Here is a 25754-nt window from a genome sequence, read left to right on the forward strand (position 1 = left end):
GAGAGAGACAGAGCATGAACGGGGGAGGGGCAGAGAGAGAGAGGGAGGCACAGAATCAGAAGCAGGCTCCAGGCTTCGAGCCATCAGCCCAGAGCCCGACGCGGGGCTCGAACTCACGGACCGCGAGATGGTGACCTGAGCTGAAGTCGGACGCTCAACCGACTGAGCCACCCAGGCGCCCCTGTAGTTCATAAGTTTAAACTGAAAAGAATTCAAGGTACTGAACACAGGAAAACCACACCTTTAGATGTCACCAATGAACCTAGGAATGCGCAGCCAGAAAGGTGGAGCCACACATCCGGGATCTAACTGAAGACCTTACAGACTGTGTGTGTGTGTGTGTGTGTCTGTGTATATGTCTGCTACACAGTGTGTGTGTCTAAAGAGTTTTTATGAAAAATGAATAATGAATTTCTTTAAATAATGAAGAAAAAGACAACACAAAAGCAATGGATGCATTGTCTGTGCGTAGGAAACCCTGCCTGGGTTGCCAATGAATATGGAAATACGGGGCTCTTAAAGCCGAAGTCAGCTCCAAATCTGTTCTTCTCAGCTCTGCTTTGTGATGCTGGGGCTCCAGTTCCTTCGGCTATATTTCTGCTTTGCCAGCAGATTTTTCTTTTGAAGTTACTCCATACCAATCACAGAACATGGACTGGAAAGTTGGAGTAAACTTTGTTTTCCTGACTGCACTGTGACTGCTAGTAACTACTAACCGTGCGGAAAAGGACAACTCATGGTTGCTAGCAGACGCTATTTGTCACCTGTCAGATTGGCAAAAACTGAAAAACAAAAAAGAAAGAAAAATATAAGATCCTGTGTTTGTCAACGTGTGGGAACCTAATAATTTATACACTCTTAAAAAAACTGCTTATTTTATTTATTTATTTACTTATTTACTTATTTATTTATTATTTTTGAGTGAGAGAGAGTACAAGTGAGGGAGAGGGGCAGAGGGAGAGAGAGAAAGAATCTGAAGCAGACTCTGAAGTGGGGCTTGATTCCACAACCCGGGGACCGTGACCTGAGTCAGACACTCAACTGACTGAGCCACCTAGGCAGCCCGATGCGGTCTTGAATATAAACTAATATAGTCCTTTTTTGGTGGACAGTTAGCAGTATTTATTTGCAAAGTGTATGTATTGCAACCAATAAGTTTTACTTCATGGCCTCTTTGTTAGAGAAAGACTCTCAGGTATAAGACATTTACATGACACTCACATCGACACACTGTTTAAACTTAAAAGCAACTGAGAAATTGCCACACAGACAATGTGGGCAAGAGTTTGGGAAAGAGAAGGGGGAACACAGAAGCAGAGCTAGTTCAAGGGATCCGTCCCCTCCCCCACTCCACCCCCACCCAATTTTGGAAGATCTATTAGTAGCCCTTTTTGAGCGCACAGCTTGTCTGATTACCCAACCCCATGTGTGTTTCTGGAGAAAAGTACAGATCTGGGAGCCAGATATGACTTGTTATGGGACCCACAGCCAGTCCTTCAGCACGTGAAGCCACTACCTCTCCTTGGATTAGTGTTTGCCCTTGGGAGCATAAGAAGGGTCATTCCTGAGGGTCACCTCCTCCCGGAGTTCTCTAGCCCTGGGTTTTCTACCTATGTGGTTACTCATCCTGTCTGAAATCCACGTTAGGAGAATCAAATTTTTAAAATTAAATTCAGTATTATTAATTATGTAACAAAAAAACAGACGTTAATCTTCCCAGGCTTTCATTGCTGTGTAAGTGCGCACCTGCCTGGAGGAGATAAGGGCTGCTTCTCGAGGCCTGGATATGGGAGCCAAGAGACTGGAGTAGTCAGGATGAGCTACATTGACCCCATCCTCTTGTCTCCTCCAGGTGGCAACGGCACAACAGGTGGCTCCAGTGGCTCTTTTTTCTACTTAATTTTATGATGACTCTCCTCCTTGGTGACTATTTTACGGTTCTTCTTTTTCAGCAGTGACTCCACTCAGACCTTTAACGGTGTTGACCCTAACCACATGGATGTAGAGGAATACAGAGAATGATTTCGATCACTTGACCATGTTGACATCAATGGGCTGAGCAGTGATCCAAGGTGAGGCCAGAAAAACTGCTCTTGCCACGAACCGCAGGACTTACTTATGTTGCCTGAGAGATACCTGAGGGAGCTATCCCATGACTCCACCAAGCACACAAAGATCACAGAGGATGATGGCCCAACACTGAGAGGCCAACTCTGCACCAAGGACAAGATCCCGCACAATGTCATACACAATGACGGTAAGGATGACACTTACCCAAAAAGGGATTTGTCAGATGTGGTCTTTGTGTTCAGAGACATGCCCCGCCTGTAAACCAGTGATGAGAGGGCACTAATGTGTTCTGCAGTGTCCGTGGGAGGAACCTGGGTCAAGTTGTGTGTGGGTGCGTTTGGCTGAGGAGTGAGAGTTGTCTCAATAAGTAATGATGGAAATATTCTCATTCCTTCCCACTAGCTAGATTTTTTCCCATCTTCACTCACTTTTCATCTTTCACACACACTCACCCTCCAAATTTTTCCTCACCATCTGCCTCATGTTTTTGCCGATGCTATGTGACTGTACCATGAACTATCTCATCATTGAAGGCTGTATGATCCCTTGGCCCTATGCCAATGTCATCAACCCAGGCACCATGTAGATTCTCCACAGGGATGACTTCTCCTTCTTACGGTCCCCACTCAGTGGGGAGAACTCATTGTTGAATTAAAATTTTGTTTCAGAGGCACCTGGGTAGTGTGAGAAACAATGAAATTTTTCTAATTTTATGGAAACCTTTCTAAAAATTTGTTAATTTTATTTATTATCGAGAGACAGAGAGAGACAGAGCATGAGCACGGGAGGGGCAGAGGGGGGTGGGGGGAGGGAAGACACAGAATCCAAAGCAGGCTCCAGGCTCTGAACTGTCAGCACAGAGCCCAACCCAGGGCTCGAACTCCCAAATCGAGAGATCATGACCTGAGCCGAAGTCAGATGCTTAACCAGCTGAGCCACCCAGGTGCCCCTGGAAACATTTCTTTGAGAGACATTTTCTTGGGAGTAGAAGGGGGAGGACTTCCTAGCTGATGAGAGGAAATACCCCCTGCACACACCCACATGCCCACACGGAGATAGAGCCTAAGGCAGGTGTCAAGGTCGCCTGCAGGATGGACCTGCCATCCTTGGCCCAGAATGCTGTTGCTCTCATCAAAACGGGGACATAGGCTCCCTAGGGAGCATGAAAGTGAGATGTTTTTGTTCCTTCCCTCTTGGAAGTATCTGAAAGTGCAAAGAAATCCCTCCTTCTCTTTTTGCTGTTATTCTTTAGTGGAGCCTGTGCATGAACTTGGGCTTCTTGTGCCTAAGAGCCTCCACTAATCTCCCGTCTCCTCTTCTGGAGGTGGGTGGTCTCCATTCCTGCATCCTCTGTTTCATCTTCTCCCGGTGAGGGTCTCCTAGAGTCCTCTCTTTGGCTGTTAATGATGTTTTTGTCCTGTTTGCTATGCTCCTTGGTCTGAGGGAGCCCTGCAAGCCTGTGAGCATAATAGAAGGGGCCCCTCATGGCCATCTGGCCTTCCCTTGTCCACAGGTGAGGGAGGGGCAACAGAGCTCTGCAGGCCAGGGGCTGAATCTTTTGTGGTTGCCTCTTCTCCCTGACCTGCTTGAGGGTGTTCTCCAGAGGGCATTGCAGGCATGGCTGTAGAGTAAGCTCTTGAAACATGGGTAGATGGGGAAGAAAAAGTCAGGGTTGGGTCTTCGCCACATTAAAGTGGTTGGTTTTTACTCAAGAACTTTGAGGAGTGGGCCCCACCTCTGATGCCCACATAACTGCCCAACAGGGGCTTCTTGGCTCTGTCAATGGCCTGGATGAAGGAAAGAAAGCCTCCGTGAGGCATTCTGGTAACACTAGTGACAGTAAGGGAGCCACTTGTCTCCTTGTGTATGGATATGGGGCTTCCCAGGATGGGGCTCTCACAATACTGTGGGTCCTCACAGTCTTGTTGACTTGCCTCATCTTTTGGCCCACATTGTGTCCTGGGAAGACATCCGGGATCCTTCTAGTCTAGCTTCTCCCCTGGGCCTCTTGATATTTCATTCTGTGAGTGATTCGCCAAGTCGCACTTTGTCTGTTTCTCAGAGCCATGGCATAGAAGGCAGTCCTCGTAAGGGAGCTTATGGTGGTGTCATAAAACCTAAGAGGTAGAAAGGTACACCGGGAGGAGAATGGGGACAGCCTGCCAGGCAGGCCTTGGGAGGTCACATTCCTTCACATCCCTGACTTTATGATACTCTTTTTATCCCTTACCCCAAGGCTGCCTCTCAGATTCTGTTCCCTATGGTTCTATCTCATGCCAACTCCATGCTGCCCTGGGACTCTGGAATTCTACAGAGAAGCTAGCAAGAGGGATGCGCATAACAATGGAAGAGATGAATCATCTTTTCTGAAGAAAAAGTAGGTCTAGCGCCACATTCGTGCCTTTTGGGTGAGTTCTCTGAACTGAGAAGGTAGGAACCTGGGTGCCTCAAGTGAAAGTAGGAGCAAAGAGTAGGTAGGTGGCTAAGCAGGATGTTCCATTGAGAACAGACTCGAGATTAATACCCAGGAATGAGGATTCAGGGTCAAAGATTCAATGACAATAATAACAAGGTCCACACGCGTATAGGGCTTTGTCATTTTAAAGTGCTTTCACACACATTGTCCCAGGAGGTCATAAAAACCCCTGTGAGGTTTATGGACCGGGGACTCTCTTACATAACGGAGTCTGAAGCTTAGGGAAGTTCATTTGTCCAAAGTTGTCACCCCAAAATTTTGCTGTCAAAACAATAGCTCTCCTTCTCCATCTCACACACTCTACCAGTGGGTAAGACGCAGGGCCCAGCTTGCCCGCGGAGGCACCTCTGGATTCCAAGTGCCCCAAGTTCTGATGTCTTGCTGTAAGTCTCTCCTCTGAGCATTCCTGCTTTTCAAAAAGGACCAGCTGTGGGTGGCGACATTGTTAGCACTTATGGACCAGGGACTTTATGCAAAAGAGAAGTAAGATTAAACTGGGGAGAGCCTAGGTTCCAGGGGCAGAGCTGTGTGCTTTAAAGCCTCTGCTCTTTGCTTCCTGCCTCTGCTTTGCTGCTAGAGGACCAAAAAACATGAGGTCAGAACCTATTGTTTTCCCTTCTTGTTTTTTTAAATGTTTTTATTTTAAGGGAGAGAGAGAGAGAGAGAGAGAGAGAGCACAAGCAGGGGAGGGGCAGAGAGAGACGGAAAGAGAGAGAATCCCAAGTAGGCTCCACACAGGGCTGACGTGGGGCCTGATGCAGGGCTCAGTCTCACAGCCATGAAATCATGACTTGAGCCGAAATCAAGAGTCCGACGCTTAACCAACTGGCCACCCAGGCGCCCTATTGCCCTTTTCATTCTAAAGAGGCAACAAACATTATTAATGAAATGTGTGACTTTCTACATTGGTTTGATTGAGATCTCTGCTGCTTCCATATTATTCATTTTTAAGGTAGATACAAATACTTTCTACTGATATTTGTCATATTCAAATAAAGAAGTGTTCGTGCATGTGGTCCTTTACTGATATTTCAGACAGTGACCTCTCCTGAAAAGGGGCACAGATTCTCAGATGTTCAGACACATCTGCTCTGTCTTATAGTGTGTCACTTCCTGAGGACAAATCCAGTATCTGATTAGTGTATCTGAGGCTCAGCATTATTCTCTATGCATCTAACCCAAGGGAGAGCTTGTCCAGAGACCCTTGGGATGGGAAGGTAGCTGAGGAACAGTGTTGAGAGACTATGCCTTTTGGGTGGCCTGAACTCTCTTAGTGAGCTCTTCCATGGCCCTGAGTCAAAGTCTTTGGGATTTTACCCTGGATCTTCTACAACACCTAAGTGTATGGTCTGTGACTTTTGGATAAAATCCCAAATCTCCACTCTACTTCACTCTCTGACCTGCCAGTTCTCATAGATTGTTGAGCTAATATTTCCTGAGAGTTCCCGTCCCTGATGTCTCTCCATTCTAATTTTTTAAAAACGTTTATTTATTTTTGAGAGACAGAATGCAAGCAGGGCCAGAGAGAGAGAGAGAGGGAAACATAGAATCTGAAGCAGCCTCCAGGCTCTCAGCACAGGCCCGATGTGGAGCTCAAACTCGTGAACTGAGAGATCATGACCTGAGCCGAAGTCGGACGCTTAACCAACTAAGCCACTCAGGTGCCCCCTGAAGTCTCTTCATTCTAATAATTGGTTTAGAATGGTGGGAATACAGAAAAACAAGAATCAATCTCTTTTGTGGGCTGGATGTCAGGTTTCCTTACATAATTTGTGTGTGTGTGTGTGTGTGTGTGTGTGTGTGTGTGTGTGTGTTTAAACATCAGTCTACCTGGACAGCACTGAATGTAATAACACAACAAAGAGGATCCCAACTGTATACAAATAAAAAGGGGAGGAAGTGGGACCAAAGCCCCAGGATTTAATAAAATTCAGAGTAAACTAGGCAAAAGTTATCCATCTAAAGCACTCTGCTGCCCAAGGCAACTGAGCCAGAGAAAGCATACTCCAACATCAAATTCCAGGCATATATTTAGTTATGGAATGGTCACAAATGATTGTAGGTGGAAAGTAGGAAAGACCATCAAAGTGGGAGGGACATATCACCTCGTTCAGTCTCTCTTTACTCCGGTTTTACCCCAGATCTTAGATGAGTTTCCTTTTCCTCTTTAGAGAGATAGGCTTGGACCTCACCACATCCTTAACTTTTGCAGGTCTGGAAATCTCCCAACAGTTTTTACGAATTCCCAGAAACACTTTTATTAGCATAATACACAGAAATTATAATCATCTTCAGCACAAAGGATTTCCCTAGCTGAATACACTCTCAGACTGGCACCCAAGGTTATAAAAGATTTGGCCCGGGACCTAGCGCCTCCTTGGTATTGCCTTCCAGTTTCTTCCAGTTACTACCAGCTCTCCTGGCTCCGAGAGTGCTCACTCTCACAATGCTGTGAAAAATAATCAAGGCAAGCTGAAAACATAGGCCAACTCATAAAATTAGATGTGTTGAAGACTGTAAGAGAGTGAGTATTCCAATAATAACCAGGAGTTTGTTTCTCAATCTGATATTCTACATCTTGCAAATACAGAGAAAATATTTTTGTAATCAAATGGTGGTTGTTGTTGTTTTTTTAAAAAACACTCTTCAAAACTCTTTTATAACCTCCCTTGAACCATAATTCACATTGTGTCTTTTGGTCGTTTTTATATTATTCTCTCGAATCAACGATATATATTATGTGTTGGTATTATTCTTTCTGTTTTTACGATCAGCACGATTATTCTCTTAACGTATATTGTTTTGAGATCCTCCAATGGTAGCCACTGGGCTAGATGCCAAGGACTCATGACTTGATAAGGTATTTTCTTGCCCCACCGCTACCTTGCACACTCTCGAGGAGCTATTCTAGAGGAAAGGGATAGATCTTCAAAGGTGCTTCTATAAGTGGTGGCTAGGAGCCGGGATGTAGCCATGCTTACTTAGCCTGTAGACAGGGCACATTAGCAGACAAAAAAGAGTGGACCGGGTGCAATGCTGAAGTTATTAAACGCCATAATCATGAAACACCATAATTTTGGAAGTCCATAATGGAATAGAGCTCACTATCCTGGGCTTGGAGGTGAATGAATGGAGATGAGAGGTACAAGGTCCATAGGCGAAAGTTACTTAATTACATGCGTCTCCCAGTGGTGCAGACTTTCCATCCACAGGAGCTTCTGGTCAACCTGAGAGGGGACTGGGGATGGCAGGGCTCGGCACCCAGGTGCTCACGGATGGGCTGTGAGAGATCACCATGTAGCAGCAGCTGGAAGCGGCCAAGGTTTTCCAGTGTCAGGAGCCAGAATGTGAACATGGCCACGCCTCCACCCTCCCTGCCAGCCGATTCCTACCCTGCATTGCTCAAGGCCCTCAGGCATCGGGTCGCACAGAGCAACACACTAAATACAGGGAACCCTGCCCTCACATCTACACCCAAAGAATCCAAGAGTGGAGTTATCAACTAAGTAGAATGCTCAAGCAAGGCCAATAACCACTGTTCCTGCAGAGGGGGCTCCTTAGCACAACGCGGGTTCTGGATGCTAGTTTTCTTAGGAGCAGGTTGGCGACTCCTCCCTTCTCTCCTTAGAGCTCCTCACATGCCCATTAAGTGAAAGCAAAATCAGGCGGCTGGTCTTGCAAAGCTGAGTGCAGTCCTTTCACCCAGACGAACAGCATACGAGTGGTTCTTGTTTGAGCCTTTGGCAGAAGCAGCCACCTTCAGGCCCTTGTATCCTTGAGTGCTGGTCTTCAGGCTTCCCTCTGCCATGGCCCCCAGCCCCCAGTTCTCTTGCATCGAATTTTGCCAACTTACACTTTGCTTTTCTGTCAGCGCAAAGGTCACTGCCCCTTTTCATTTTCATGACATTCAGACCTATGTTTGTTGTCTTTATGCCCGCACAACTGTCAAGTTTTGCTTTCTAGGAAGGTTGAAATGAGAAACAAAAACCTCTCGAGTCTTGAACATTAGAGACTTCCCTTTGTGTTAACCTCAGGATGACGTAGAACATACATACTGGAGAAGCAGGAAGACAAACCTCGCCCATAGGCCAGTGCCTGAAAAGAAAGGTATAACATTTTTACATGAAAAATCACAAATGGGTAAGGAGAAGAAGGCTTTTTTCTCCCTAACTTACTAGTCTATCCCTCACCCGCCCCCCTGCATTCTCAGCATGAGAGAGATGAACAAAAAGGAAACGCCATAGAATCCTGCAGACTGAATGAACAACGGAAGTTCACTATTTCCTGTAATATTAGCTTCTACCAGGAGATGTCACCATTGAGCGCAACACGTTTCTGGTGATTTCAGTAAGAGACTGAACCATAAAAGCTGCAGTGGCAACGTCCAAAGCATGTGCTTACTAAAAGGTGAAATTGTTGGCAGAAAGAGTAAGGGAGCCCCAGATAAAGAAAGACAAGATACAGCTTTCAGGACACAAGAGAAATCGTATCAGACCCCAGCGATTTTTCCGATTTTCCGTGACCTCGGCCCCACTGGTTCTACTTCCCCAAGCACCCTTCCAGGGAGGTGTCAGAATGGCAAAGGAATGGGAAAACCTCAGTAGTTAACGCACTTTAAGGGAACAAAGGGAGTGGGAAAATAGTCTCTACCCGGCGGCGTGGAAATAACCGTATCAGAAGACCTAAATCCGGGGTACAACTCCTAGCGCTGTCTCAAAAGTAAGCAAGACCCTGTTTTCCTCACCCGACATAAGGAGTCCAAGACCCCATCCAGTTTATACTGGTTCTCTGAGCTTGCCTGTAGTCCCTTCCCCTATCTGACCTTCACCTCTGCTTCATTATAATGTTAAAGTCCCCGTCCCAGGAGCTTCATTAACGTAACACCCGATGCCTGCATAGGTAGGTTTTCTAAGTCACCCTCCCCCCTTTACACGTGATGACAAAGCTCCCCTAAACATTCATCATAAACCTTAAATAAAAAGCACCCGCTCACCCCTGCTGGGGAGTCACGGCTTTGGAAGTGTTTCTCCTTACTTGATGCAAATATAGTTCCTGTGTGTGACATCCCCACCTGGTGTAGTCTAGCTGGAACTCACCAAGGAGCAGACTCACCTTAGTTGGGTTACAAAATGATTACAACTGGGTCACTCCCCTACTTACTTAGACAAAACAAACTTTTGCCTTCAGCCTCTGAGAGGGCTGTTGACCCTTTTGATACGTGGTCAGGAAAGGAAGGGGTCGCCCCTGAGAATTGGGTCCCTCACACAAACGCTCCAGGGGCAAGGGCAAGGATCTAGGGGCATTAACTGTTTTGCTAACAGAGAAACCAGCGCCCCCACAGCAGGGGAATTCTAATGTCCTCGGGACAAGGTGAGCCTGCCCTCAGGGAGTGAGTCCAGGACAGGTTGGGTTGACGTCACTCAGTCCCTCCAGAGGAAAACTGTTGCTAGAAGTGATAACTACCTTGTCCGTAAAGTGTTGCTGGGAAAATAAGATCATCTTGGAATTACAATCATCATAGCACAAGCACCTTAAAACAACCAGGCTTCCTGCTGGGGGTACTGGGACAGCCTGAGGAGAACTATAGGCCCCTGGTAAAACAAACAAACAAACAAACAAACAAACAAACAAACAAACTGTGGAGGAAAATATATATGTTAGTCCTGACTTTGTGGTCCCAGTGAAGCATAGCCTCAAACCTGACTGAGGTTCCAGAAGGAAGAGGAACATCAGAGAAGCGCATTCATTAATAACCATCAACCTCTGCTGTGATCCAAACGGGAAATAAAACGTAGTCCTTGGTTCTAAGGAGCTTAATTGCCAAAGATGGTCTGGTGAATCCCTAAACAAATATAGAAGCCCTAAGGACTGAAGTATCTAGCCTTCTTGTGTAGAGAGTAAGGAAGATATAAAGGAGCTAAAATTTTGTTCCTAGACAGTTAAAACAATAAAAGTGAGTGAGTGTGTCTCTGTGTGTTTACATACCTACTCCAGTCTTTAGGACAAAGATGATTCTCATTTGATAAGAATCCATTGGGATGGACACATGGGAAGTCTCCTGGGAAAATAAACTTCCATCGTACAATTATTCACTTAGAATGATGACATCTTCTTAGACAACATGGCGAATGCATAAATGAAAACAAAAAAAGGAAGTAAAAGTGGAGAGGATGTTCAGAAAATGAAATTGTCCGCGTTCCCTATTTAAGAGCCATGCTTCGAGGCCGTCCTCAGAGAACCTCGGCCCAGAGGTCCCCCAGCCGCCCAGCTCAGCCCGGCCAGCAGCCCCCTCGGCTTCCCCATGGCTCTCCTGCGCCCTCTGCTGACCGCCCTGGCGCTGCTCACCTGCCGCCCTGGAGGCTCTCTGGGCTGTGCCCTGCCTGGGAGCCACGCGCAGGTTAGCAGGGACAACTTGGTGCTCCTGGGCCAGATGCGGAGACTGTCCCCTTTCTTGTGCCTGCGGGCCAGAAAAGACTTCCGCTTCCCCCGGGAGATGCTGGAGGGCGGCCAGCTCCGGGAGGCCCAGGCCGCCGCCGCCGTCCTGCGGGAGCTGCTCCAGCAGACCTTCAACCTGTTGCACACGGAGCGCTCCTCGGCGGCCTGGAGCCCCGCGCCGCTGCACGGACTCCGCTCTGGCCTCCACCGGCAGCTGGAAGCCCTGGACGCCTGCCTGGTGCAGGCCACGGGCGAGGGAGAGCGCGCCCCGGGGATGCACGGCCCTGCCCTGGCCATCAAGAGGTACTTCCAGGACATCCGCGTCTACCTGGAGGACCAGGGATACAGTGAGTGCGCCTGGGAAATTGTCAGACTGGAAATCATGAGAGCCTTGTCCTCCTCGGCGACCTTGCAAGACAGCTTGGCCATCAAGGATGGAGACCTGGGGTCACCTTGAAGTGATTCTCAATGACTCACGTGCCACATCACCCTGCACTATGTCTGCTCACTTCAAGAGACTCTAATTCCTGCTTTAGTAGAGCATATTTAATCCAGTGACTACTTTGTCAGTAGTATTAAGCAAGAATAGGTTAAAAATATTCATCTCCCAAGGCCTCAGTCTCTAAGCAATGACGGCACAGGTGTTATTTATTTGTTGTTTATTTATTCGTTTATTTATTTATTTATTTATTTATTTATTTATTCTTGCATTTGTCCTATCTCTATTTATATTTTTATATAACCAATATTTGCCTTCACATTGTATTAGCATTTAGAAAACATGTTCTCCTTTCCATTTTATTAATATTGCTTGATATATTAAATTCTTATCAAAGGAAACTCCTTGAGGTTTTTATTCTGAAAAACTTTGTAATCCTTACTCTTTAACGTAAATCTAATCAGAATATACTCGTCTTGAGTGTTTTGTCACAATCATACAACTTACCAGAAAATGCCTGTTAAAAGCTGGCATTTCCATGAAGTTGAGAGGTGTCCTAGAAAATATCAAAATTTTTGGTACCTGCGTCAGGGGTGTTACCGATTTATAGCCAGTCGGCACACAGTGGCAGGTGGAATGTCTGAGGGGAATTATCTCCCAGAGTGAAGTGGGGAAAACATGGAATTTATTGGCCGATGCTGACACCTGGCACTCTTCCCCCCTACCCCTCACCCTTTCCCCCACCCTACTTTATTGAATCCATTCACTCCTACACAATTTTTCTCTCCCTCCACCTCCTGCCCATCCACAAGGGTGCTCTGGTTCTGTTGTGGTTTCTAGCTTCAAGATTTCTGTTAAGAGTAGAAAGCCACGGGCAGAGAGCAAAAGTTAAACAGGAATTCTATGTTTTTCAAAACCATGTAGGCTAGCTTGTTTCTGTGTCGTGATGAATAGCTGGGGGACCTGAGTGAATGCCCCCATGGCGATGATGAGCTAAGTGTTGAACGTGAAGGGAAACAGGGGAACCCAGTTTACTGAGTGGGAGAACAAAACCCTCACAGGGAAGTTCGCCCCCTGCTGGCCATGATCCAGGGCGAAGATCAAACTTGGGAACGTGGCTCTTCTTCCTTACCCCACTCCTACCCTTTCCTGAGGATTCACCAAGCAGGCGTCCAGGGCTTCCAGCTGCCGGTGGAGGCCAGAGCGGAGTCCGTGCAGCGGCGCGGGGCTCCAGGCCGCCGAGAGGAGCGCTCCGTGTGCAACAGGTTGAAGGTCTGCTGGAGCAGCTCCCGCAGGACGGCGGCGGCGGCCTGGGCCTCCCGGAGCTGGCCGCCCTCCAGCATCTCCCGGGGGAAGCGGAAGTCTTTTCTGGCCCGCAGGCACAAGAAAGGGGACAGTCTCCGCATCTGGCCCAGGAGCACCAAGTTGTCCCTGCTAACCTGCGCGTGGCTCCCAGGCAGGGCACAGCCCAGAGAGCCTCCAGGGCGGCAGGTGAGCAGCGCCAGGGCGGTCAGCAGAGGGCGCAGGAGAGCCATGGGGAAGCCGAGGGGGCTGCTGGGCGGGCTGAGCTGGGCGACCTCGGGGCCGAGGTTCTCTGAGCACGGCCTCGGAGCATGGCTCTTAAATAGGGAACGCAGACATTTTCATTGTCTGAACATTTCCCTCCACTTTTACTTCCTTTTTTTGTTTTCATTTATGCATTCTCCATGTTGTCTAAGAATATGTCATCATTCTAAGTGATTACTTGTAGGAAGGAAGTTTATTTTCCCAGGAGACTTCCCATGTGTCCATCCCAATGGATACTTATCAGTCAAATGAGAATCACTCACTTTTATTGTTTTAACTGTCTAGGAACAAAATTTTAGCTCCTTTATATCTTCCTTACTCTCTACACAAGAAGGCTAGATACTTCAGTCCTTAGGGCTTCTATATTTGTTTAGGGATTCACCAGACCATCTTTGGCAATTAAGCTCCTTAGAACCAAGGACTACGTTTTATTTCCCGTTTGGATCACAGCAGAGGTTGATGGTTATTAATGAATGCGCTTCTCTGATGTTCCTCTTCCTTCTGGAACCTCAGTCAGGTTTGAGGCTATGCTTCACTGGGACCACAAAGTCAGGACTAACATATATATTTTCCTCCACAGTTTGTTTGTTTGTTTGTTTGTTTGTTTGTTTGTTTGTTTGTTTTACCAGGGGCCTATAGTTCTCCTCAGGCTGTCCCAGTACCCCCAGCAGGAAGCCTGGTTGTTTTAAGGTGCTTGTGCTATGATGATTGTAATTCCAAGATGATCTTATTTTCCCAGCAACACTTTACGGACAAGGTAGTTATCACTTCTAGCAACAGTTTTCCTCTGGAGGGACTGAGTGACGTCAACCCAACCTGTCCTGGACTCACTCCCTGAGGGCAGGCTCACCTTGTCCCGAGGACATTAGAATTCCCCTGCTGTGGGGGCGCTGGTTTCTCTGTTAGCAAAACAGTTAATGCCCCTAGATCCTTGCCCTTGCCCCTGGAGCGTTTGTGTGAGGGACCCAATTCTCAGGGGCGACCCCTTCCTTTCCTGACCACGTATCAAAAGGGTCAACAGCCCTCTCAGAGGCTGAAGGCAAAAGTTTGTTTTGTCTAAGTAAGTAGGGGAGTGACCCAGTTGTAATCATTTTGTAACCCAACTAAGGTGAGTCTGCTCCTTGGTGAGTTCCAGCTAGACTACACCAGGTGGGGATGTCACACACAGGAACTATATTTGCATCAAGTAAGGAGAAACACTTCCAAAGCCGTGACTCCCCAGCAGGGGTGAGCGGGTGCTTTTTATTTAAGGTTTATGATGAATGTTTAGGGGAGCTTTGTCATCACGTGTAAAGGGGGGAGGGTGACTTAGAAAACCTACCTATGCAGGCATCGGGTGTTACGTTAATGAAGCTCCTGGGACGGGGACTTTAACATTATAATGAAGCAGAGGTGAAGGTCAGATAGGGGAAGGGACTACAGGCAAGCTCAGAGAACCAGTATAAACTGGATGGGGTCTTGGACTCCTTATGTCGGGTGAGGAAAACAGGGTCTTGCTTACTTTTGAGACAGCGCTAGGAGTTGTACCCCGGATTTAGGTCTTCTGATACGGTTATTTCCACGCCGCCGGGTAGAGACTATTTTCCCACTCCCTTTGTTCCCTTAAAGTGCGTTAACTACTGAGGTTTTCCCATTCCTTTGCCATTCTGACACCTCCCTGGAAGGGTGCTTGGGGAAGTAGAACCAGTGGGGCCGAGTTCACGGAAAATCGGAAAAATCGCTGGGGTCTGATACGATTTCTCTTGTGTCCTGAAAGCTGTATCTTGTCTTTCTTTATCTGGGGCTCCCTTACTCTTTCTGCCAACAATTTCACCTTTTAGTAAGCACATGCTTTGGACGTTGCCACTGCAGCTTTTATGGTTCAGTCTCTTACTGAAATCACCAGAAACGTGTTGCGCTCAATGGTGACATCTCCTGGTAGAAGCTAATATTACAAGAAATAGTGAACTTCCGTTGTTCATTCAGTCTGCAGGATTCTATGGCGTTTCCTTTTTGTTCATCTCTCTCATGCTGAGAATGCAGGGGGGCGGGTGAGGGGTAGACTAGTAAGTCAGGGAGAAATAGCCTTCTTCTCCTTACCCATTTGTGATTTTTCACGTAAAAATGTTATACCTTTCTTTTCAGGCATTGGCCTATGGGCGAGGTTTGTCTTCCTGCTTCTCCAGTATGTATGTTCTACGTCATCCTGAGGTTAACACAAAGGGAAGTGAAAGCAAGGAAATGGGCTGCACGGTTTTTCTCTCTAATGTTCAAGACTCGAGAGGTTTTTGTTTCTCATTTCAACCTTCCTAGAAAGCAAAACTTGACAGTTGTGCGGGCATAAAGACAACAAACATAGGTCTGAATGTCATGAAAATGAAAAGGGGCAGTGACCTTTGCGCTGACAGAAAAGCAAAGTGTAAGTTGGCAAAATTCGATGCAAGAGAACTGGGGGCTGGGGGCCATGGCAGAGGGAAGCCTGAAGACCAGCACTCAAGGATACAAGGGCCTGAAGGTGGCTGCTTCTGCCAAAGGCTCAAACAAGAACCACTCGTATGCTGTTCTTCTGGGTGAAAGGACCGCACTCAGCTTTGCAAGACCAGCCGCCTGATTTTGCTTTCACTTAATGGGCATGTGAGGAGCTCTAAGGAGAGAAGGGAGGAGTCGCCAACCTGCTCCTAAGAAAACTAGCATCCAGAACCCGCGTTGTGCTAAGGAGCCCCCTCTGCAGGAACAGTGGTTATTGGCCTTGCTTGAGCATTCTACTTAGTTGATAACTCCACTCTTGGATTCTTTGGGTGTAGATGTGAGGGCAGGGTTCCCTGTATTTAGTGTGTTTCTCTGTGCGTCCGGATGCCTGAGGGCCTTGAGCAATGCAGGGTAGGAATCGGCTGGCAGGGAGGGTGGAGGCGTGGCCATGTTCACATTCTGGCTCCTGACACTGGAAAACCTTGGCCGCTTCCAGCTGCTGCTGCATGGTGATCTCTCACAGCCCATTCGTGAGCACCTGGGCGCCGAGCCCTGCCATCCCCAGTCCCCTCTCAGGTTGACCAGAAGCCCCTGTGGACGGAAAGTCTGCACCACTGGGAGACGCATGTAATTAAGTAACTTTCGCCTATGGACCTTGTACCTCTCATCTCCATTCATTCACCTCCAAGCCCAGGATAGTGAGCTCTATTCCATTATGGACTTCCAAAATTATGGTGTTTCATAATTATGGTGTTTAATAACTTCAGCATTGCACCCGGTCCACTCTTTTTTGTCTGCTAATGTGCTCTGTCCACAGACTAAGTAAGCATGGCTACATCCCGGCTCCTAGCCGCCGCTCATAGAAGCACCTTTGAAGATCTATCCCTTTCCTCTAGAATAGCTCCTCAGGAGTGTGCAAGGTAGCGGTGGGGCAAGAAAATACCTTATCAAGTCATGAGTCCTTGGCATCTAGCCCAGTGGCTACCATTGGAGGATCTCAAAACAATATACATTAAGAGAATAATCGTGCTGATCCTAGAAACAGAAAGAATAAAACCAACACATAATATATATCGTTGATTTGAGAGAATAATATAAAAATGATCAAAAGACACAATGTGAATTATGGTTCAAGGGAAGTTATAAAAGATTTTTGAAGAGTATTTTTTAAAAAAGAACAACAACCACCATTTAATGGATTACAAAAATATTTTCTCTGTAAGATGTAGAATATCAGATTGAGAAACAAATTTCTGGTTATTATTGGAATACTCAGTCTCCATTTTTCTCTTTGCCTTTTCAGTAAGCACCTGGAAAGAACTGTCAACTGCTTTTTCCAGCCTGGCAAACAGTGACATAATTGATTAAAATCAGTTGAGTATAACATCATGTCCTGATTGTTTCCTACAGGGATTATTAACTAAGGGAAGAGTGCACTTCAGTTTTCTTTCTGACAACTGCCTAGTCCTTCATATGGGGAATGATGCCCTGGAAGAATCTCTGGGCAGCAATATCCCCTTAGGACAGGGCTGAAGAATTTCTATATTCAGCCTTTCCTCCAGTAGTTCCTGGTTTGGTGGTTAAGGCTAAAGGGCAAATTTTTCCAGGAGGATCTTCCTGTAAACTAGCTGTGTCTCCATACTGAGCCGACTGAAGATATGCTGGAGAATCTGATAGCAGAAACAGAGATCTTATGTCTTCTGGATTTTGATGATATGTCTACTTTCCTCAGGAAACTTGCATTGAATTCTGGCATTCCAGCCTAATTTATAGGCATTGCTTTTCAGATGCCTGAAAAGAATTCAGGTGTCCTTATTTTCCAGGCTTTGGCTCCAAAATCATAGCGAACCAAAGGAACAGACTCAGCTACCGCTGACCATCACCATTGCCGTCTGCAGAGACCAGGAGTGGAGAATTTCTCAGCTTCACCTGGACCACAGTGAAACCGCAGGTTGCCAGCTCTTAAACAGCGCGCGCCAGGCCCCTCGCTACGCCCCAACGGCCAGAAGGGGGCGCTCGAACTCAACGTAACGACGCAACCGGCATCGCCCACCAGCGGAACCTGCCAGGCAGTCTAACGCCGAGTCCCGCGGAAACCGCAGCTTCGCAGGCAGCGGGAGCCCCTCCCGGGAGGGGCGACGCCGGAATCCGGGACAAGGTGGGGCCGCGAGGACAGCGAGCAGACCCCTCCCTTGTCGGGCCTGACCGCCGAGGGGGAGCTGAGCCGCACTTCGCACCGAGCCTTTCATGTTCATGGTCGGTCCCTGCGTGGATCCTCTCCTTTGTCGAGCAGTGTTTCAGCCAGAGCGGTTTACAAAGGGGTCATTTCCTCGGGATGCGGGATGAAAGTGCACTTCGTGGGGTATGTTTGCAGATCCAGGATTGTTTCTGGGGGAGAAGGACGCGAGGTCAGGGAAAGGCGGTACGCATCTACAGTCTGGACACGAATCAATATGTATGATTTTATTGAAATGTAAAGGTTACTTTTTCCTGCAACGTTAAACTGTTGGAAAAATATTGAAAAGTAGGTGTATTAAAACTCGGATTATTTTAACGTTAAATATTTTATGTATACCAAACCCAGAATTTATCATTTCCTGGGCTTCGATGAAAGCAAACTCATGAATCATTTTCAGAACTAACTATTTTGCTCAATTTATCTTCATTTGAGAGAGTTGCCGTCTGAGAGAATTTAACGTTAGTACTGAAATGGTATTGGAGAAATAGCATACACATGTTTAATTTACATTAATTCTTTTCTCCATCTTTCCCTAATTCATTTCCACATTCCAGATGATATTCTTTTCCCACAGTTTGAAAATATGATTTTATGGCAAGCCATTATTTTGATAATCTTTTCTTCGGCTGAAAACAGTGATAACTATCTTGTTGGCACATTTTTAGGCTCGGTCTCCATTTTGACTAAATCAAAATTTTCATCAAGTGCTTCTCTCTGTATTGAGACATACACTTCACTATCAGAGGTAAGTAAGCAAATCATACTCCTTTCTGGCAGTGTCGTGTGAATAGTGTTCGGGATATTTAGCAAGTAAATGAACTTCAGTTTCTTTGACAAAAAAATGGGTAGACCAAATGGAATTTGTCAAAATCGAATTTTGCTGCCCCTTCACCCTACTTGTACAACTCTCAGGCTTTTGTAATTCAAGGCCAGATCTTGTCTTTATCTAAAATTTTGATATTTTGTTCATCAAGGATTTTTTATCATTAACTTTTGTTTTTAAGAATGTTGCCTTGAAATATTTCTTCATTACTAAGTCATTTGACACCCCCTTTCAGGTTGTGTGTGAGGCAAGTTCCTAACTCACCCAAACCAAATGGCCACACTGGAAAGAGTTTTTGATGTGAAGCGTTGTGAGTTTCCTTGGCTGAAAATTATGTCTGAAAATCAGAGAACATCCCCTTTCCCATCTCCCTCATTTTATATTTACATATAAATATATATATATTATTTTTTCTTACAAGTTGTCTTTGTCTTTATACCATTGTTTTACCTGTACCTTAAAGATTATCATCACAGGTGGCCTGATACTAAGTGAAGATGCCGGAAGAGATTATTTATGTCAGCTATTTACGCATTTCACAGAGTAGCTGTAATTTGCCAGACATCTTGCTGAGGTTCGGGTTCTCCAGAAAGAGCTTCAAATGTGCTCTGCTGTAACAACGTAGGCTGGGCTTTGCTGCTTCGCTAGGGAACCTCTCGTGCCCAGGGCTCCTGCAGGCAGCCCTGGGCACGAGAGGTTCCCATTTGGGAAGTGGGACTCCCCTGTTCATTAAGCTTAACAACAACCGTGGAATTGTCCAATCGTCGAACTATGTCGCACCCAAAATACAAAATTAGGTCCATCTGTGTGAACTGCCATAGAAAGATTGCCGGGATTGTTCTGCAGAATTCCATGTTATATAGAAGCTATACAGTGATGCCTTTGGTATACTCTTATACAAGCGGATCCAAAAAATACATTGGTTCTTGAGTACCAGCTAAATGCTAAGCACTTAATGCTGGTGATCGAGCAGTGAGTCCTTGTTGTGCAAGGCGATAATAAACAACTGAGCCAAAAGTCACAACATAGACTAAAGGAGTATGCCTGGGGAAAGAAAGGCAACTTTCCCAGCTGGAAAGTTCAATGGATTCACCTTGAGAAACCTTTTTCACTATAACAGGAAAGGAGGAGAGGAGGGGTGGGGTACACATTTTTTTTTTTTTTTTTTTTTTTTTTTTTTAGTTTGGCGAAGAGAAATTCTCTTCTGGTGGCTTCTGCTTCCTCTGTGACGTGGCGTGTGATGCATGTGTTGAGGTTGGGGGAATAGAAGTTTGTCAAAGTGGAGAACGTTGGAAATAATTAAGGACGGGAGACTTGACCGTGGAACAGTGATACCAGGTCCCAGGAGCAGGGAGCAATGTCAGTCTTGTTCACTCATGTCTCTTAAATGCACTGAGAAGGAACTTAGCCAAACAGGTGGGATGAATGGAAGTCCGAACTCCAGGTAGTAGTGGAGATGTCCCTTAGCTGGAGACTGTAGGACTGTGGTGGCACAATATACTTGCCTGGGTGATCTTATCTAGCGAGTCTCAGCCAGATCAGGTGCGGGGAGACGCAGAGGGTTTGGTCTTTTGCCCGATAGGAATGATGAATCAAGAAGGAGGTGAGGGTGTTTAGAATGTTGCTTCAGTCATGGTCCATGAAATCTATTCGTTGGCCAGGGCCTCCATAGCAAGTACTACCATGGACTGGGGGACTTAAACAACAGAAATTTGTTATCTTGCGGTTCTGGAGACTAGAAGTCCAAGATCAAGGTGTGGGCAGATTAGGTTTCCTCTGAGGCCTCTCTCCTTGGCTTGTAGACAGCTCCCTTCTTGCCGTGTCCTCACATGACCTTTTCTGTGTCTCTACAGCTTCTTATAAGGACACCAGTCATATTGGATGAATGCCTACCCTGAGGGCTTCATTTTAGCTTAATCACCTCTTTAAAGACCTTCTCTCCAAGCGCAGTTCCATTCTGAGATACTGGGGGGTTGGTACCTAAATATGTGAATTTTGTGGGGCCGGTGGTGGACACAACTCAGCCTATAACATCTACCATGGATGAAGAGAGAGCAAAGACCAGAGGTTGCTGATGGACACCTGTAAGAGCCAGCAGACTGTCGTTTCCTGACTAATTGGCCTATGAAGGGCAATTTGGAAAAAGCGAAGGCAGAGGTCAGAGAGTGGGATTCTAGACTGGATGATTCTAGTACTTCACAACGTAGAGCAGCCCCCAGTGAAAAGCAAAGAACTGTGAGTCAGAAGTGGCTTGTTATGGGACCCACGCCAGTCCTTCAGTACGTGAAGCCACTGCCTCTCCTTGGGGGAGTAGTGTTTGCCCTTGGGAGCATAAGGAGGGTCACTCTTGAGGGTCACCCCCTCCCTGAGTTCTCTAGCCCTGAGTTTTCTACCGATGTGGTTACTCATCGTGTCTGAAATTCACGTTAGGAGAAGCAATTTTAAAAATTAATGTTCACCATTTTAATTATGTAACGAAAAGCAGATGTGAATCTTCCCAGGCTTCAGTTGCTGTGTAAGTGTGCACCTGCCTGGAGGAGATAAGGGCTGCTTCTCTAGGCCTGGATGAGGGAGCCAAGGCAGGTGAAGAGACTGGAGGAGAGCCGGGATGAGCTACATTGACCCCACCCTCTTCTCTCCTCCAGGTGGAAATGGCACAAAGGGTGGCTCCAGTCGCTCTTCTATTATTTCATGGGGACTCCTCCTCCTTGGTGACTCCACTTTTTGGTGGCTCTTCTTTTTTCAGCAGTGACTCCACTCGGCCTTTAGCGGCATTGACCCCGACCATGTGGATGGCTGTGGAGAGACCTTTGGAATGTTTGGCCACATTGGCTTCAGCGGGCTGAACTGTGGTCCCGGGTGAGCCCAGAACACCCGCATCCTTGTCACAAATTGCAGAACCTGCCTGTGGTTCAGGTGCGGTGTATGTCCTGAAGAAGATACCCCGTGACTCTACCAAGCATGCAACGATCACCAACTATTCGCTTTGAGCACACGATCCTGCACAGTGTCATCAAGAATGGCTGTAAAAAAGGACTTACCCATAAAGGGGTCTGGCAGGCATTGCTTTTGTGCTCAAAGACACCCTCCCCCTCTACACCACCTGCTCCACGCACAAGAAAACATGTACACACACTTGCCGAGATGGCACCACGTTCAGGCCACCTCGTCAGTGTTCTAGGCAGCCACCAGCAGGTGGAGCCTGAGTCAGGAACTGGGGGAGAAGAGCAAGGAATGGGAGTGGCCTGATTCGTGGTGATAGAGACCTTCTCCTTCCTTCCCACCCGTCTGTGTCCCTCCTTTTCACCCACTCAACCCTTGATCCTTCCTCACGCTCTCCTCGCTTTGCTACAGGTGCTGTGTGTCTGCAGTGTGAACGTTCCTGTCACTGATGACCGGGCGACCCATTTGCCCTGCTTTGGTGTTGTTGAGCCGGGCAATGCCTCAGGGGGACCAAATGGCAGGGAGAATTGACTTTTGAGTTCAAAGTTTGTTTCAAAACAGATGGGTCTTGCGGACAATGCCCACCTCTGAGTAGCACCTGTTTGTCGTCTCAGGCCTGAGCACATCCATCTCAGCACCTAGTTTGCAGTACTGACCCCCTTCGTTGCTGGGCTGCCTGGTGGGCAGGAGAGGGGGTGACCTGTATCATGGCTCACTGTTCATGTCCCTAATTTTGCATCCAGTTCCTTTCCAGTGGCTTAGAGAGTGACATGCGTGTTACTGGAAGACATGTGTCCGTTTCTCTCCCGAACCTGTAAACAGTGTTTTCTCCTTTCCCTCCCGGCTTTGCTGAGCCCATTTTATCAGCTGCCCTGCCTGCAGCTACCTCCCCATCCAGAGGGAAAAGTGGAGAACACGTCCTGCTTTAGCAACCCCAACACGCCCGTGGTCCACGCTTCCCGACAGACCACCACCACCAGCAGCACTTGACCAGAACAGAGCCCCAAGTTCTGCATCCCCTACTGGCCCCAGGGCACGTCCCGTGGGGGTGGGGGGCCAGCGTATGCTTTCACCGAGGCTGAGAAATGAGTCGCAGTGCCCACTTCTGCAGCTGTCATCCGGAAGGGAATGGGATCTTGGGCGCAGGTGGAAACTGTGCCCCACCATAGATTCATGGTCCTAGAAGTTTCCCCCTCACCCTCTGAACTCAAGGCTTCACTACAGCAATTTTGAGTTCCACAGGTGGGGTGTAGGAGTTACAGTCCTTGCTCTCCACTGGGGCCAGCTCAACACCTTTGCAAGGGGTTCGTGCTAAACTTGTGTGCAGTCCTAAACTGGCCTCATCTCTGTCCTGAATATTTGGATGATACTTGACCCCAGCTTCCTGGAGGGAGCGCTAGATCTTGACTGCCCTTGTGCTAGTTAGTGATAGGAGATTTGCCAGGTACCCAGGCAGATAATGTAGGAAGATGAGAATTGGTGGATGAGAGCAAGGCCCAGGGGTGCAGGGCAGGGACTCTCTATGAACCCAGGCTCTAGAAGGGGTGACTTATGGGCCCTTGATCTGTCCTGAGAGCCCACAACCACCTTGGGAGAAGGGATTGTGACATTTACTCGGTGCTGTGGGCGTACAATCTCACACAATCTAGCTCTTCTGGGTACGCGTAACATGTCCAGAAAAGTGTGTATATAAATCTTGTGCGATTCCTGTGACCGAAACAAAGCTGTCACCTTTGAACACATATGTGGAATCCCAGAGAATGTCCACCATGACTTTAAGGTGGGGTACACAGGGTTATGGAGATACAGGTATTCGATGTTTCACCTTCTACCCCTCAGAAAAAATGTTGAGCACACACCTCCAATGTTTATTTTTATTTATGATATATATATATATATTATAGTTATAAAATACTGTGCATATTATAAAGTGTATGTTTGTAATAGAGATTTTAAGATGGATAAGAATCTATGATAAAATATTTTTTTAATGTTTATTTTTGACAGCACAAGCGGGGGAGGGGCAGAGAGAGAGGGAGACACAGAATCGGAAGCAGTCTCCAGGCTCTGAACCGTCCACACAGAGCCCGATGCAGGACTTGAACCCATAAACTGTGAGATCATGACCTGAGTCAAAGTCGGGTACTTAAACAACTTAGCCACCGAAGAGTCCCTATGATAAAACATTTTTAAATTATATTTTTATTATTAAAGGGACATCATGATTTGTCCTCAAAAAATACACATAATATGCCCCTAGGACAATGTGACAATCTGCATCAATATGCAGGGTAATTACAGGAATATAATGATATTTCATAGAATCCAAGTAAAGGTTAAACAGTAAAACTTGAGAAGAGGTAAGAACAACATAAACTCTAACAACCTCAGAACATTGTCGTTAATGTGACTTAGCTCCTAAGTTTAAGGTTGTGGCTTTCTTGAGTCAATTTTTTTTTAATTAGAGAGTGCTTTTTTTTTTAATTAGGTGAGCAGGGGAGAGAGGTGGGGGGGGGGAGAGAGAGAGAGAGAGAGAGAGAGAGAGAGAGAGAGAGATTGTGAGAATCTTAAGTAGGGTCCACACTCAGCATGGAGCCAAATCCCATGATGCTGGGATCATGACCTAAGCCAAAATCAAGAGTTAGACACTCAACCAAATGAGCCACCCAGACACCCATTGAGTCAAATTTTTTAAGAGTAGCTATCTGATTGGCAACAGCAATATAGCTTCCAGATCCTGACATCATAGCTGAAGGGCAGTTCTAGAAGGGCTGTGAAATCAGATAATGTGGCTACTCCATCCCACCCTTGGCTTCCCAATATCCACATCTTTCCCATTCCCTCTATTTCAACGATGCCCCACTCAGCGATCCCCTCTGTAACTGTAATGCCCTCAATCAGAGACAACTATCACATCCATAAATTGCTTCTAATAAACATCATAGGGCCACTGGTCCCCAAGTGTACTTTGCCCAGCACAGTCCTGTTGTGCCTTTTTGCAACTTGTGGACCAGGATGAAACTTTGAGTACGACCATCCAAAAGAAGCAAAAGGAAGAGAAAAAAAACTTTTATAAGAAGGAATAATAAAGTAAAAGGGTAGTTTTTCCATTTTTGTACAATCAAGAAGAACAGATATCTTCTAGAGACCGAAGAGCTAATTGCTGCAGGTGGTGAGGAGGCAGTGATTGGATGGTAGAATATTCTTTTCTTCCCGTCACATTCTTTTTACTTATTCAGCTCCTCGGTTGGCCTTGTTTGTGTGGTCGTATATATATATTTTTTCATCACAAGATTCCTTTTAATGGTGTTAGGTGACCCACTCTCACATCCGGTGCATTTAAACAGCTCAGCTTTTCTCTAATTATGAAACATGTTTTCATTATAAAAAATGTTTAACAGTATGTAAATAGTGGAAGACTGCCACCAAACTCCCTGTATAAAACACTATAAATAATTTTACATATATCTTTGTAGATCCATATTCTATACATATACATACATGTCAAGATTCAGCTTTTTTTCCCCTCCAGTTAACATGCGGTGTAGTCTTGGCCTCAGGAAGAGAACCCAGGAGGCTCCCCCCTTGTGCGCATCCCAACAAGTGCCCTCCTTAATGCCCATCACCCATTTACCCCACCCGCATCAATTCTGTTTGTTCCCTGTATTTAAGAGTCTCTTACGGTTTGCCTCCCTCTCTGTTTTTATCTTATTTTTCCTTCTTTTCCCCTATGATCATCTGTTAAGTTTTTTAAATTCCACATATGAGTGAAATCATATACTTGTCTTTCTCTGACTTATTTTTTTTTTAATTTTTTTTTTTAGCATTTATTTATTTTTGAGACAGAGAGAGACAAAGCATGAACGGGGGAGGGTCAGAGAGAGGGAGACACAGAATCTGAAACAGGCTCCAGGCTCTGAGCTGTCAGCACAGAGCCCGACGCAGGGCTCGAACTCACAGACCGCGAGATCATGACCTGGGCCGAAGTCGGCGGCTTAACCGACTGAGCCACCCAGGCGCCCCGACTGACTTATTTTTCTTAGCATAATATACTCTCGTTCCGTCTATGTTGTTGCAAATGGCGAGATTTCATATGTGTGTGTGTGTGTGTGTGTGTGTGTGTGTGTGTGTACAGTAACGTAATATATAGGGCAGAAGACTATGTGGAGTTTCTCTTCTTGTGGACTGTTCTGGTCTATGCAGACAACCATTTCTGAATACTGTATACCATGTTTTCCATAGGTCCCGGTAAGGCTGATGGAGGCTGGGGGCCTGATTCTACAAACCTATGAGAAGTCTTAGAGGGGCCCCCTCA

The 25754-nt window shown here is 46.5% G+C and overlaps 1 protein-coding gene, 1 long non-coding RNA gene and 1 pseudogene across 2 annotated transcripts; 2 read left to right on the forward strand and 1 right to left on the reverse strand.

Moving 5' to 3' along the window:
• The first annotated feature begins 10710 nt into the window (after positions 1-10710).
• On the forward strand, positions 10711-11438 carry LOC109261305 (interferon omega-1-like). Its single transcript, XM_019439866.2, has one exon. It carries the CDS (start codon positions 10848-10850, stop codon positions 11436-11438), a length of 591 nt encoding a protein of 196 aa, XP_019295411.2. The 5' UTR covers positions 10711-10847.
• Positions 11439-12548: 1110 nt separating this feature from the next.
• On the reverse strand, positions 12549-12955 carry LOC109261303 (interferon omega-1-like; annotated as a pseudogene).
• Positions 12956-17852: 4897 nt separating this feature from the next.
• Positions 17853-23387, forward strand: LOC109261311 (uncharacterized). The gene is made up of 3 exons (XR_002077336.2): positions 17853-18418; positions 21243-21355; positions 21851-23387. It is a non-coding gene; the product is annotated as an uncharacterized LOC109261311 (long non-coding RNA).
• The last annotated feature ends 2367 nt before the right edge of the window (positions 23388-25754 follow it).

This window comes from Panthera pardus, unplaced genomic scaffold (genome assembly GCF_024362965.1).
Source record: "Panthera pardus isolate Hobbes unplaced genomic scaffold, ASM2436296v1 HiC_scaffold_20, whole genome shotgun sequence".
Classification (NCBI taxonomy): Eukaryota; Metazoa; Chordata; class Mammalia; order Carnivora; family Felidae; genus Panthera; species Panthera pardus.